Consider the following 15,925-nt stretch of genomic DNA (forward strand, 5'->3'; position numbering starts at 1 on the left):
GTAAAACAAATTCATCATCAATGCATATGAGGCAGTAAGAAACACTGCAAATGTGCTCGAGTTGAATAGAAAGAGGCAAGTAAAAAAGAGCACAAGCTCTTTGGTTACACAGGAGGGAAGTGGAAAAAAGAGATTTAAGGGAGGAGAAGAGAGGAGAGGATGAGACCTGAAGCTCCTGTTGACATTGAGAGGAGAGATGCTACGTTTTCATTAGATACTGTGTTGGATGCTCTTATACCTGCTTACATTAGGCAAATGATTCAGATGGTATTAGCATGCAGTTACTGTAACATTCATGAAAGGTTAAGCTAGCTTAGGCTGAATCTTTGCAATATGGCCATGGCATTACTCTGGCTTTTCCTCAGACCTTTTACAAAACAAGTAAGTCCCCAGCTTATAGGGACCAATGTTTTTCAAGTCTGCAGAGGCCTTGCAGCGTAATTGGCAGCAGAATACTTATTAGGCTTGGCCCTTGTGAAAATCAAAGATTTGCTCAATGGAAACGGTCCATCCGTAACCAGGCTGATGCTCTGAGGCTGGATTAAGGGTATAGTCTGGATTTCCATTTAGGAAATTAAAGACATCACTCCTAGTCAAGTTTAATCACTCTCCTGAGCATGCATATGTGAGAGCAAGATCCCCACGGCCGTACTGCACTTAACTGTGTGTGCAAAGGCAGTTTGACCTTTGGAGAAAGACTCATTTTTGCCCCTTTTCACTTTGGCATTAAATAGTTCAATATTAGGTTTGAGTTAAATAAGATGTGTATGATTTCTGCTGCCTTACTAAATTCAGCTTTGTATGACATGTATAAACCATTATTTTATGGCTTTCATATGCTTTTAACACGCGTATGCACATTTTTATTGGCTTCTTTACACTCACACTTCACCACCTCCCCATTCAGCCACCCACCTGCCACCGCTAGCGCATCAACCACCTTCAGCATTGATGAATGATTAAAATCCTGCCATGTCAGGTTGAGCCAAACCGTGAGTCATTGTTGGAGTCTCCAGTGTCCTGTTGGGTCCCCTGCACTGCAGCTTGCCCTCAGATGATGAATGAGTTGGTGTGAGTTGTGCATGCACTGCCAGGCTCAAAGATTCACCAAATTAATGGACCCCATTAACTGACACATTAATAACCCTGGTTAAATTGAAGATTTGATCAGGGACGATGTTGCAGAGATGAAAAGATAAATTAATACTTGACGTCAAAGAGTGTGTTCAAACCCAGTTTAATTAACTAGGTTATATTATACAGGAGTAAAAGTTCCTAATACCATTTCTTTACTGCAGTTTACATCGTAAAAGTTTGGCACTTAAATGTTACATGTGACACTGTTTTTTCATACTTGAAAAACTGTTGCATTTTACTTTTTTGTTCTTTTTTTTTTTGAAGAAAAAGAAAACGAGGGTCGCAAGTGAAAGACATTTGACACTGACTTCCTCTGTCTTATGCTCCTGTCTCTTGTCACCTGTAAGATCAAGTCATTGCAGAATGTAATATTTTAGCGGAATCAATTAGATGACCCATTTGTCAATTTATACGTTTCACTCATGCTACAAATGAACATCATCGTCATCATCATCATTATGTCTCTCATGGGGCTTTACCATCTTAACAAAATTAAAAACCTCTGTCCTTTAAATCAAGGACAACCTTTCCCAAAAAACCTTTAATAAAAAGAAGGAAACCTGCACAACTCTTCACTTATTCAACAGGCTTTTGCAATATATTATTCAAGCACAGCTTTCTGCCTTCGAAATGCAAAGCAGATGGAGAATATACCACAAAAAGGAAAAGGGAATAATATATTGCAATATGGAGGGTGAGGGGTCAAAACAAAAGCACAAATTCCAGGTATGCAAGGTGGTAAAATAGATACCAAGTTAGAATATGAAGAATGAATCCTCGTCCTAATGGCAGGTCCAGATTACACATTATTTTAGTTTGATGTAATGGTCACTATGTCAGATTAGACAATTCGTGGCCAGTCTTGGCTGACTTCATAGCATGAGCAGCATCCATCCTCTTTCACTTCATCATGTCTCCAGCTGTGGCTGCTGTGCAAAAAGGCCCCGTGTGCTCACTGTTGCCCAGCAGGTTGTAGAGATGCCGGTGTTTGTGTCAGGACATTGTGAGGTGGAGTGATTGTCAACTATGACGCACTAAAGGTTTTGAAATTATGAGTTGGACCATTTTTGGTGAAGATTCCCTACGTCTTTGGGGTAAGGCTACAGCCTGGCTCCTATAAAGTAGTCTGAACCTGCTATGATTTAAAAAAAAATAAAAAAAAATAAAGCCTGGACTATTAACAATTATGTTTAGAACATTGTATAAAGTGTCTGTATGCATTTCCAAATTATTAGTTGAAATATTCATAAGACCTGAGAATGTGGACCTGGGGATAAAGCACTTTTATAGGCATGACATTATCCAAATGAAATAATGAATTATGATATAGCTTGTCCGTGGTGGATATTAATAGAGAAAGTAGGAAAGGTTGGAAAGTGGATGCCATTCACAGGGGAGAGAGAGACAGTGCAGTACGAGGAGCTGTCTCTTGATAGAGGATCAGAGAAGGAAGACACTTTGCCGTCCCAATTTGTAACTTCATTCCATAACAATTCATTGAAATAAATCATCTGTTCTTGTGCTGCTCTCATGCGTCATTGCATAGCCTCGCTATCCTATCTGTGCTCACTGCAGGGATTTTTAAGTCAGGGTTGTTTTATAGCTGTGCTGCTCATTGGAGTTTGTGCCCCTGAACTACAGCTGTAAATGGATACTAAGTAAGGCAGACTGACTGGGGATGAGAGAGCTAGATGCTTCAACACTGGCCTTCAGCTTTACAAGAACTTTCCATCGCTTCAGAACTCTGTTCAATACAACATCCACTCACTCACTTAGTCATTACTGGATATTGAAAGGAGACAATTGTGCAAATGCTAAAGTAAAAGCAGAGAATTGTCTAGACGTGCATCATCCGAAAAACCTTAATCTTACCGTGTTTCTGTTGCCTCTGTAATATTGCTGGCTAAGGTTGGGGCTGAAAGAATAATTGTTTTAAAATCAATATTGCAATTGAACAGAATGCAAATTTCAAATCACTTTTTTTTTTGTACGCTACATTAATAAGACGTGTTCCTGCTGGCTTCACATGCAGAGATCTGCCCTCCCACACCTGCAGAGAAGGTAAGTGAGAGTGAATGAAGCAAGTTTTACTGCAGTGCTGCTCACTGTGGTTAACAAAATGGCCGTGATGGGGAGGATCAAGAGACCACACTAAGCAAAACAGTAAAGTCACATCGGTCGTTAGGACTTATTATGGTTGCACGAAGGGGTTGTGTTTGACTAGTTATTGAATAAAAACACTTTAGCGTTTAAACACCACTTGGGTCAGCTGAGCCAGTTATCAGCTGACGGAGATCGATAGCCTGCTGTGTGAGAGCCTCACTGCAATGTTGTCAAAGTTCACGGTCTCTGTTCTGGAGAACATTGTCGGTGTGAGTAGCAGAGGTTACACTAGTCAGCCTGTACGCTGACAAAATGTTTGGATGCTGTTGTTGGTATTTAATTTTTAAATTCATAATTGAATAAAGTAGCTCTATTGGAAGAGGAACCCTGAAAAGAAATAGCATGTTAAGTTGCAATTGGAATATTGCTCTAAAGATTGCAATTGAATTATTTTCTTAAATCGTTATTTTCCTAAAATCGTTGCCTAATACAGTGTGGGAAAACCTCAACTTCATGATCTGTTGAATTTAATAGAAGTTTAAAGCAAATACATTTGCCCCGAGTATGCAAACAAAGGACACGATAAAACGGGGATCCCTGCAAACCTGCCACCTTACAAACCACCTTCTTCCTCTTACAATCAGGATTTGACAAATTTAAGATCCGAGGTAGGACTCTGCTTCAAGTGGCACTGGCACATTATCACATGTTTCAAACCAGCTTAACTCAAAGGTGATTGTACACTAATGAGCCATTTTACACCCACTCCTGACTTATACACTTTAGCTTTTACACGAACTCTGATGTTCCCTGTAGAATCTGGCACCAAGACGTTGGCAGCACATCCTTTAATGTTCTGTGAGTTGCAAGTTGGAGCTGCCAAGGATCAGACTCGATTTGATTACAGATGACTTTCAGTTGTTTAGATAAGATGTTTGATGAGGTAGAAAGTGACAGAAATGACAAGAAGCAGAAAGGGCCCATGGGATGGCCAGGAATAGGTTAGTGAAGGTAAGCTTGGCTACTTCTGCTGACCCAAAAATGGAAGCATAAAAACCGGTGCGTTGCATAAAGACCCACATGACGGAGATCATTTCTCGATTATTCAACTTTCTACTGAAATGTAGAAACTGCTGTAATAAAATGTGCCAGTGAAAATATTGGAATATTAAAAACCTCAGTAAAGTGGCAAACCATGATGATAACGTGGTGATTATTAATCTGGTGGTAATTCTGTTGTATAAATCATATTTTTAATTAAATTATTTCTGTATCATAATTCAGTAATGGCAATTCATATTTCTTTTCTTTTTTTCTATCCTACATTTTCAAAAATTACGAGCACTGCTCCTCAAGACAGAATGACAATGTGCCAGCAGCACTGGTTAAAATATCCCCCTAAGAAATGGGGCAGCCTGCATTTTAGGCTGTCGACTCCTCCAAGTCATCAGAACCAAATAAACAGTTTTGCACACACGCTACAATTGTTGCTTGCAATCACCAAACAAAGTCTTGTTTAGACTCTAATATGTTAAATGATAACATATTAATCTTTGAAACTTATACTGGAGTTAAAGTTATACATTCATAATACATGAAAACAATGTTAACCTAAGAGAATTGTGTGGCTAACATCATTTTTATGTGTCTGTTAACAGAGACTTTATTCATGCACCTCAGTTTTGTGTCTGCTATCATCTCCATCTTCAGTTAACATGAACTAGGCGCAACTGATACGCTGGTGCTGGTGTTAGAGCCAGTATAGCTCGGGGTTCAACTGAATGTGGTTCTTGGTTCTAGAGCAGGAAATAGTTAGTACCCTGTGCTGCTAAAGTGAATCACGGCACCAGTACTGCTGCACATGAATGTGAAAAATGCAGGTGAAGGGCTTATTGGTGAAGCCTGTTGTCTCTAAATCGGGGTCACTTATGATTTACTTAAGAGATGAACAAATCAAGTCCTTAGCTGTTGTATATTTTTATATTTTCTGTAGAATCGTCCGAGCAAGTTCACATTGTATATATATCTCCCAGCATTGTAATATACTGGGCTGCAAGGTTTCCCAGTTGAGTACCTTTACATCAGACCTGCCATAGCGTAGGTGAAGCTGTAAAACGGGAGAAATTTACAGTGTGTACGTGCATATGTTTACTAGTAGCATGTTAAAGTATTTGGTCTTTTAGTTGTGTCAAGAAAATGCTCAGCAGAGGCCACAAAGATTACTGTCGTAGGTGCTAATCAAAGATGATTATTCATTAGGGTACGTTAAGGTAGGAAATATGGACCTTTTGGGGAATTAAGCCCTTATTAAGTTAAGAAAGAACGACACTGAGTACTAACCTAAGGTAGAACATATCACTGAGCTGAGGGCTGTGGAAATGTGCATAATCCCTACTGTGTACATCCACAGTTGACTTGTCTGATTTTATTTTAAAGTTCTTTCTTTGTTGGGAGCTCAGAAGTCAATAATTACAGCTCACAGATGGCAATCAAATGTTTAACATCTACCATAGGTAGATTCAGGCTACAAATGGACGTTCAACACCTGTGACTCAAGGATCATTTCATTTAACGAGGTTTTGCTTTTAAATATTACTGTTTGATCCAGGATTTCGTAAGGAAGACAAACCCACTTTGTGCTTTCAGTAATAGCATCTCTGGTCTTTCTCCCTGTCAGACTGAGATGGTCTACATGTTAACTGGAGAGATGAAGAGAAATTATTCCCCTGTCATAAAAAGATAAATAATAATTGAAATAATGTGTTTACCTGTCTTCTTGTTTTCCCAGAATGCCGAGGTGTCTGTGTTTGAGGTCAACATTCGTTTCATTGGGGGACTGCTGGCTGCCTACTACCTATCTGGACAGGAAGTAAGTTCTCACCTTTTATATGAGTATTTTTGGAGCAGCTCAATAAACCTCACTTGAGTTACCTGAGGAGCACAGAGAAGGCATGAAGGGAGGTTTAGAAATTGGCGTTTGATTAAAGAAAGTATAAGGAATTAAAGAGAAAATCTTTGAGGGAGTTTTTTTTTCCAGGTAAGTTAGGTGTGAAAGGATGAAAGCTTAGAGAGGAAATTAATGTCTTACAGGAATAGAAAAAATGATCTTCCTCTTACATTTTTTCATCTCCACTCTTCCCACTTTTCTACCCCATGTTTTTTTTTTTCTCCTCCACTGCCCCTCCCTCCTCAATCCTCCCCACTGTTCTCATTAAGGTTAGCAGACAGAATTTTAGTTGGAAGGTGAATCCAGCCTTGCATCTCTCTCTCTCTCTTTTTTTTTTCCTCTCTTCTATTTCCCTCTTTCTGTCCATCCCATTCACTCCAGCTTTCATGCCCAGCCAAGCGGCGTTCCCTCTGTAATGGGAGCAGATACATCAAATATGTGCTTAGTACAACGCCCACAGGAACCGTGCTCTCTCTGGTGAATTTATGTGGCCGTTGTAAGTCCTGGCCAACAGTTCTCGGAGGAAACCTTTCGGTTGTTTTTGGGCATTTTGCTGAAAATACTCCGTGAAACAATCTCAGATTCTGCTTTTCTTGTTGAGGTTTATGTGTGTGCTGGAACTTAAAGCGGCTGTCGTTGGGTCGCCAGTCTATTGTGGAGCCCCTGACGACTGCCTTAACTGGGGGCAGCACACTTAACGTAGGGCTTTCTCGAGACATGAAAAACTCTTTTGCGCTTTCTCTTCCACACCTTCCTGAGCACTTAGATCTTTAAAAAAAACACAAAAAACCCCCCATAAAACACACACTTCTTCTGATATCACTTTGCTTTGATGTCTTCTCCTGACTTGGCTTTGCCTACACTTGTAAGTCGCATCTGCCAAATGACCAAATGTAAATGTTTGACAAACTTTGACTTTATAACTAAAAGCTAAATCGCGCGTGTAAAGGTGAGGACAACGTGGACTAAAGAGCCTAAAGAGGAAAGTGAAGGTAAAATAACGTGTCGATAACTTCGACCTAGCTAATGAAGCTAATTGTACTACACAATATTACTTTCATAAATCTCAATAGGCCAAACACATGATCTTGTGCATGTGCGCATCCTTTACTCACTTCAAACCATCCAATTCAGATTAATTTCACACTTCTGAAGCAGACTTCCTCTGTCTTTTCTCGACAGCTATGATTTATTTAATAAAAGGCTAATGGGAAACCAGACATGAGAAGTGTTCCGTAGTTTAGAAAGCTGTTTTTACACTCAAAATGAAAAAGTTTTTCTTAATTAATTAAGAGAGATGTTGATTGGAATGTAGGCTTGTTAAAGTTCTTTGGATTTGTTTAACAGTAGGCAGACACATATTCCTTCTGGGTTTTCCTCAGGTAAAGAAAAGAACAAATGCATAAACTGAATGTATTCACAGTTTGAGTTTGGTGCACAGCAGAGGAGGCATCAAACATTCTCAAAATAGCTGCAGTGTTCATGTGGTTTGAAAATCAGCTGCACAGACAAATAACAGCTCTGTAAATGACACATTCACTTTGCCAGTCGATATAGCATAGAAGCAACTGATTAGTCATCTGTCAGTAGGTTAAAAGCTGATTTAATCATCCTAAAAACCGTTTGGCCTTCTCCCACATTGAAAACGCCCATTGAAATGTTGCCTGAGCTCTGTAGGTGATGCTAAAATTGTGGGTTTGCTCTTTCAACCTGATGAACCGCGATTTTGCTAAATCACTGAATATCAACATAAACTATATTGCCAGACAAGCAATATGTAATGTCACTCTTTCTCTCCACACTTTCCTGACCATCCCCTTGTTCAATTCCAACTATTCATCAGCCGCCGCTCAAGCGATAATAGTAGCACTGGGTGGTGGGAAGGGAGAGGAGAGGGTTGAAGCATTGCAAAGCTCAGAGGAGAGGCAGTGATGGAGGAATGTTAGGAGAGGGTGGAGAAATCCCTACGATTGGATAGTGTGGATGAGTTGAGGGTGTTTGGAGGTGATGGTTACAGAGAAAGAGATGGGAATGGAGAAGGAAAATGATGAATGGCAGGCAGGAGAAAAAGAAAGTGAGCTTCATTCTTCACTCTCACTTGGACATGTCCTTGAGCAAGGCACTTAACCCCTTAACTGCTCCAGTCAGCCAGCAATTGACTAAATTGTTTTCACTGGGCAGATCCCTTGAGGACATTGTGTGTAACTGCTTAAAAATGAAGCGGTGCCCACTCCGTGGGCAGATGGAGGTCGGCGTTGTTAGAGCCACAGGGGTGCACTGGTGGTGGAGGGGGATACTTTCAGAGTTTATCAGCGTCTTTCCCAGTTAGTATGTCATTAAGGTGTGATTGTTGGAGAGATGGACTCACGAGGAGAATGAGAGGCAGGTCTGGGAGAAGTAAGAGAGGGGAGGGAGTAATAGATGCCAGAGAGAGAAAACAAGACAAGGAGCAAACATCAAAAGGCTTAAAAAGGCTAATGTGGATATATTTGTTACTTGTTGTATGACCATCAGCCCAAATTACAAAGATAGCTTACATTAAAATAAAATGCACACTAGTCTCTCACTTGTTAGTTTTATCCTGGGCTTTATCACGTTTAGGATATGAGGCCTGCACTGAATAGACTTATGGGTTTTTAATTTCCTATTCGATTGTCTGTCAGTACAGGTCCACTCATTGGTTCTAATCTATTTTTCCTTTCCTTTTTTGTTAAAGCCCAACGAATTAACTTTTCATCCACTTTACCACCAGCTGCAAAAGACAAGTGAAAGTCTCTAAATTTATCATGTGCAGTACAGATGTTAGACTGTAATTGTAGCATGTGTATAATTACGCTGTCAGTTTGGTAGCTATTTCGTGACATTAGTGGAAAATGCCGTCGTGCAGACACTGATTAAAGTCCTTCCTACAAAAACATTTATATGGCACAGTGTCCTGGGCTCTATCCACCTACATAGAAAAAAGCTTTCTCTTTCTTTGACAGGGTTGAAGTTTGTCCAGGTGTCTCACATGCTAGCCACATTTTCCTAGGTTCACCATCATTTGGGAATTTCATTTTTGCATTTTTATTTACTTGACAGAGAAATGATAAACTAGTGCCTCTCATCCAAGAGATGGTACTAATGCTGAGATTATTTGAGAAATACTTTTACTTTTTAATTCTAGATGGCTGATTAATTTTTCCCATGGTTATAGTTTGGTAGCTCACCTGCTGTCCTACTGCTGTAGTAAGGAGTTAGACATTTGGGAAGCTGGAGACATCTAGTGGCTATAGTAAATATTACAGGCGCCAGATTTGCATTGGGTGGTGTGTTTGAGTGACACAGCGCAGGATATCTGTTAATGTCCTAAATGACTAAAGGACATTGCTTCACACAATATCACATGATTAGGACCTACTTAGCATCGTAGCATGTGGAGCAGGTGCCTTTTGTCACAAAATATGTCTATGGAGGTGTATAAAACAGGTAATGGTCATTGATAAGCCTGCTAACATCTGAAGATGGTTTTGTAGAACGCAGTTGTTTTTGAAGTTTAAAAACAAAAAAACAAACTTTTTATGAAGCTGTAGAAGATCATGGAGCCTATTTGTCTTCACATTTGATATTCTTGTCAGATTGGCCACAAATTTTCAGAGCTATAGAGACTATTTGCTGAGAAATGCTGCAATTTTGCATTCACTCCTAGACCCACACACAATTTAACGTAATGTGGGGAAAAACATTCAAGGACAGCCTTGAATGTTCAGATGAAGCTTTCTAGTCATTAGATGTCAGTCTGTCATCATCAACCTTGTGAAAACATCATAATATGCGGAATGAGAAGAGAGAGAGAAAAATGTGAGATCTAAGAACATTCAGGGATACTGAATAAAAGACAGTGAAACAGGAGAGTGATAGGAAGACTTAGAGGTACAGACGGGAAAGGGGGACAGAAACACAGGTGGAGGAACAGAAAAACGTAGAACAAAGACACAGTAAATAAGAGAAAGAGTTAATAGAGAGTTGGAGATCAGCATTCAGGAGGAGGATTGTAGGTCTGGGAGAGTTGAAGCGGTGCAGCATTGATGGATTGTGTTTACTTCTCTGTCTGTCTCCAGCTTATTCCTTTACTTTCTCCTTGTGTTTCTAACACTTTTGCTAATGTCCTCACCACCTTCTCTTTTTTTCACACTTTGTCTTTAGTTTGGCTTGCCTGGACACTTGTCCGCATCTAATTGGATCATCTCCTCTCCTCTCTTATCGCCATGCCACCAATTCTCTGCGCTGCTACAGTCACCTTTCTTTCTTTCTTCTTCTTTTTTAGTTTCCCCCTCTGCATCTCCTTACTGATTTATTGTGCCCTCTTTCTGCATATTTTCTCTTCTGTGCTTAATATCTTGTTTCTCAGATCTCTCCCAATGTTTCGTCTACTCCCCTTCACTCATACATCTTCCTCTTGACCTGTTTCCTCATTTTCTTCTCTGTTGTCATCCTTCTGTGTATTTCTTCTTCCTTTCTCCCAATCCCCTTCTCCCACCTGTATTTCCACCTGTTCGGTTGTAATCTGCTAACAGGCAACCGAAATATTAATGCCAGACAAATACATTTAGTTATTCTGAGGAACTGTGACTCACAGTTCTTTCACAGTTTTTATGTCTCCCTCTGAAGTCTTGAAAGAGGAATGACCAAGTCCCGGAACTGCAGCCTTTTCATCTTCATAATAATTTCCCCGCTGCTGCACATATTGCCGGTCTGTCTGGATAATATTTATTGATGTAAATGTAAACTTTATATAAGTTTAACATGGTTGAAGAGCACTTTTCTGTTTGGTAAGACTGCTTTAATGACATGATATTTTATGTGGTTTGATTACATTTTGTTTTTAGGAAAATATTTTTGTTCCTTATTTATTTTGTAAGCAGCTTGCAGTAGGATAACTTGTTCCTATTAAGTGCATAGCGACTGAAGAATCTACAAAGTCAGTAACAACTTTCATTGGCAAGTAGAGTAAGTAAGAGAAATAGCTTCCACACACACCTGATAATAAAACACAGCGTTTTGTTCTTATTGCCTATGGTGGTGTGTGGTGGCATTCTGTCTCTTCTCTAGTTGTTCTGCCAATACCTGCACCTCATTAGCGCCCTGGAGTGTGCACCATACTTTCTGAAGTTTAGAAACCAAGGAGATGAAGTCCCATGTAAAAACACATTTGGTTGACATTACACTTCCAGCCTAACACACTGTTCTAGTTGTGACATTAAATCTGCTGATAAAGCTCAGAGGACTGTGTAAGGTTTAGCGGCGCGTCCTGGATACATGGAGGCATTCAAACCACCCGTGTTAATTAGGTGCTGTACATAGTGTGTGTGTGACTCTTATGTAAGGGAAACTGTGTTACACTTACACATAGTTTAGCAAATTAAAGTTAACTGTCAAGCGATTAGAACAGCAAATCTTGTAATTGATTACACAAACAATATTATTTTAGGAAACATGCTTGTTTACAATTCCAATTAGTCATTTACCAGATGCTTTAACCCAAAGCGACTTGGGAATTTCCCATTGGGTCTATCTACACATAAGGAGCACACACCAGGGGCAACTTGTTCAACGTCCCACCCAAGGACACCTTGACACATGGACAGGAGGGAGCAGGAGTTCCTCTGACCTTGCAGTTGGTCAGTGACTGCTCTACCAACCCAGCTACGGCCTTATAGCTTATGTGACAGTAGGATAATAAGATTAGAGCATTAATACCATTTTAGTATGGCAGTAATATGTGGTTCATATTTGTATGACCAATAGAAGCAGCTTCATTCCTTAAAATCAGCCTGTGTTCATGTTTATTTTTCAATAGCATTTCAACATGCCAAAATGCCATCATGTCATTTGAAAATGCACTTTGCAATTCAATCCTCAATTTAGTCTGAATTATTTTGATTAAAATGTTCATAAAAACTATATCAATTGAATTCCAAAATGATTTTTTAGGCTTTATTCAATTGGCAATTCAATATGCACTTTAATCATACAATTTCGAAATGCATGATGCATTTGACAATTCGGTATTAATATTTGCAAATTAATCTTGAATTCAGTTGTAATTATGTTGATTAAACAAACTGAATGAAAGCCAAATCAACTCCGTGTCATCTTGCCATGGTTTTCTGCTGTCTATTCAAATGTCTAGTCCAACATCGCCCCCTAACTATATCAGTTGCTATTTGAATAAAGACTACAAATTCATTACAAATTAAAAATTCATTTTGCTTTTATTTAGCATTTTATCCAAATAATTCAAACTGAATTGAGAGTTGATTTGTCAGTTTGCATATTGACTTGCCGATTGAAAAATGCATTTTCAAATTGCATGACCCAAATTGAAAATTGAATTGCCAATTGAAATATGAATTGCCATCAGAATTATGAGCATGATGTGCTTCCATAGTTTGGTAATCCTGGAATTCCTAATAAACAGTAAAAGCAGTAAATTATTACTTCAACCAAGTGGTGTTTTGCCTAAACTTAACCACAAATGAGATTCTGAATTGTGTGGGCAGTGTGACAGTCATGTGCTGCTTTTCATCCACTCTGTTGTTTTCTGATGAGAAATGTGCTGCATCATTCATTGACAAAAAGACATGGAACTGATTAGGCTGCACAAAAAATGTAACTGTGTTTGCAATTTAGGTAAGATTTTATTCATTTTAGGTTTCATTAGGGCCATTATTATTTCCAGGGCAGCTTTTGGTTTCAATCTCTGCAGCTATAAATAGTTGTTTTTGCTTTGTTTTTGGTTTAGTTTTTTCGGTTTGTTTTTTGGCCAGTGCACGGCACAGATTTTAAACCATGAAACTCAGTATGCCTCTCATGGAGACGACTACTCCCCTGCGCTACTAACAGTTGTATGGTGTCTTATGTGTCTTTGGAAGAGCTTTTCTAAGTCTGAGAAGATAAACCCTATCTCCTCTTGTGCGTGGAGGCTACAAATCTTTAACAGAAATCCTGCATTACAAGCTGTGGACCTTTTTTTTAAAAAAAATAAAATAAATCTGAATTGTCCTACAATATCAAGTAGGCTTCAGGTTGAAGTGTTGACAACGTTGTATAGAATTTAGAAGGTAATGTATACAGTTCATTGCAGTTACTCATCACTTAAACACTAAAATGCCTCTGTTTCTTTATTCTCCTTTTCCCTTTGAACTGGCTTTTATTTTCCAGATGGTTGCATTTATTTCACGTAATGCCTCATTTCCTCAAATCTTTTTCTCACTCTTACAAAACTCCTCCACTATTTTCAGTCTCTACCATCCTGTTGCAGCCGAGGAACATCGGTAGTTAAGTGAGCATGCAGTATAAATGTACCCTCTAGGCAGAGACTATGTATGTGCTGTAGAGTTGTATGGATTTGTCACCATGGGGTAGCACTCGGGAGTGTCTCACATTTAGTTATCCGCCTGAATGAGGAACAGATAAGTGCACACCAAAGGTTAAAAAGTCGCATCTTCCCCCATAAATCTTAAAAATTTAAAATCTGAAAACTGTCTGCCAAGAAATGAGATGGGAAGAAGGGAGAGGAACAAAGAAAATCAGAGAGATGAGCACAACAGGAGGAGAGGCAGTGGCAGATATGATGGAGTGGAAAGAAAAATGAAATAAGTGGAGGTTGATGCAGGGATCAAAATAGGGAGTGTTCATCTCCCTTTTTTGAGTTAGAAAAGTCAGGGTTAACAAGTCAATCGGCCGGGCATAATTTGAGACATGCTTTTGACCAAACTAATTAATCACATTAATCTTTATTCTGTTTTTTACGCCGCCTTGATCAGTTGATAAGTGAAACCATTATTACATGTTAACCAAGGTTCGTGCCTACAACATCTGGACAACATTTTTAAATAACTTTTTCTTTTTTTTTTATGCATAAAGAGATCAAATTTACAGGGCTCCTGTAAAATAAAAAAAGACAAAACAGGGACGATTTGAGGGAGGAACAGCAGTTAGTCCAGAGAAAGGAGAAGGTCAGGGGAGCAGACTGAGCCCTGTAATGTAGGATAATGAGAGGAGTGTCTAAAAGAAAAGTTGCAGACTCTGCAGGCATAAACGGCATAAACCACCCTGTGAAGGGATGGATGGATGGATGGATGGATAGAAAGGACATGAAAAGGGTGGACACTGGCAGAAATTGAACAGTAAGATGAAGGACAGGGTGGTGGAAAGACAGAGGGACAAAGATAATGATAGTGATTAGAGGAAACATCAGAGAAAGAGACTTAAGTGGCCAAGGAGGAGGGGGAGAGACAGGAGGAAGCATAAACAAGATCTCCAGAGAATGGGAGCAGGGAAGACGGACAAACGGGCATCAAGGAAGCAAGAGAAGAAGATGTGCTGAGTATGTAATTTACCAGCCAGAAAATAATGAATTTATGCCTTTTATTTCATCTTCCTCCAAGAGTTGTTATTTGAAATCCTTTTCTTCATTCGCTCGTCGTCTCTCTTTCATTACTCCAGACTTTCCTTCTTACTCTCTTCCTGTGCTGGGATATAAAGCTAAGCTGTCTCTTGTCCAGGGATTGGAGGCTGCAGACTGCAGCATATCCACTGGCTGTCTGTTTGATCTCTCCAGGGAGCATTTGACTGGCTCTTATTTTTGTGTCAAACACTGAACCTGTCAAACAAATTCAGGGCATCATACTGCCATTGACCGACTGCGCCTACACCACTACCTAGCAGGAAGGTGGGGACAGACACGTGGGGTGAAGGGACTTCAACAATATGGCTGAGCGAGATCCAACACAAACTTTCTAAGATGGTACAAAGTACGGAGATGAAATGCGGACAGTTTCTTTGGAAAAACAAGCCAATTGAAAAGATATTGAATGAATTTTTCCTAACGTCGTGCAACCACACAGCGAGTTGAGGCTTTTTACTCTCGGCCTCTGTCTCTATCTGTCACGTTTGTCCAAACATCAATTTAAAGCTTTTCGATGCAGAAGTTTGGAGGTGAAAAATGTAACCGGGGGTTTGATGATGATGGGACGGTGGGACCTCTACTTTAACTGGGTAACTCCCCCAAAACGCCCCCACAAACCATAGTTTGGATTAAAATAAATGTTATAAGCCCCAGTTACCAAAAGACTCATTAAATATTGGACAGTTGCTTCCTAATCACCCATTCACTCACACTCACTCACAGACGAAAGCTGCCGTGCACGGTGCTGGCTTCATCCACTAGGAGAAATCTGGGGTTCTGTGCATCCCCCTTGTCTCCCTATGTTACATGGGGAAAATCCTGGCAGTGTAACATTTATGCCGATGGAAAGCAGCACATAGTGAGGCCACCACAGTTGTTTTTAGCAACAGTTGTTGCTTCCTCCTGGGAATCCTTTTTTCCCTTAGCAGATATTGCTGTGATGACATGCTCTGTAACTGGCTGCTGCTGTGCCAGCAGGCAGGCCCACACACACTGAGAGCAGGATGGTGTAACAAACAGGAGAGACATTTTAATTTCAGCACAGCTATATGAATTCCTCTTTGCAAACAAATGACTCGCAACTCATACAAACCAGGGTAAAATTCAAAAGATGGATGCATAAACTTTAACCACACTGAAAAGAACAAACTCAAATAGGGAGGAGAAAGTAGTTGATGGACAGTCGAAACACGATCAGGACTTGGAGGTGTGCAGAAAGAGCCAATTGGATGCAGAGAGACAAAAGACAGACACTATTGTAATGATGACAAGCAGAAAGATATGAT

At 39.7% G+C, this 15,925-nt stretch overlaps 1 protein-coding gene across 4 annotated transcripts in view; it reads left to right on the plus strand.

Annotated features, from left to right (window-relative positions):
- man1a2 (mannosidase, alpha, class 1A, member 2) overlaps nucleotides 1-15,925 on the plus strand; it is a 118,149-nt gene that overhangs the window by 66,822 nt on the left and 35,402 nt on the right. For all 4 annotated transcript variants that reach the window (XM_067515696.1, XM_067515694.1, XM_067515693.1 and 1 more), the window contains exon 6: nucleotides 6,029-6,109. In XM_067515696.1, the coding sequence (XP_067371797.1) occupies nucleotides 6,029-6,109 (81 nt within the window). The remainder of the gene's footprint in view (nucleotides 1-6,028; nucleotides 6,110-15,925) is intronic.

Source organism: Channa argus, chromosome 9 (genome assembly GCF_033026475.1).
Source record: "Channa argus isolate prfri chromosome 9, Channa argus male v1.0, whole genome shotgun sequence".
Taxonomy (NCBI): Eukaryota; Metazoa; Chordata; class Actinopteri; order Anabantiformes; family Channidae; genus Channa; species Channa argus.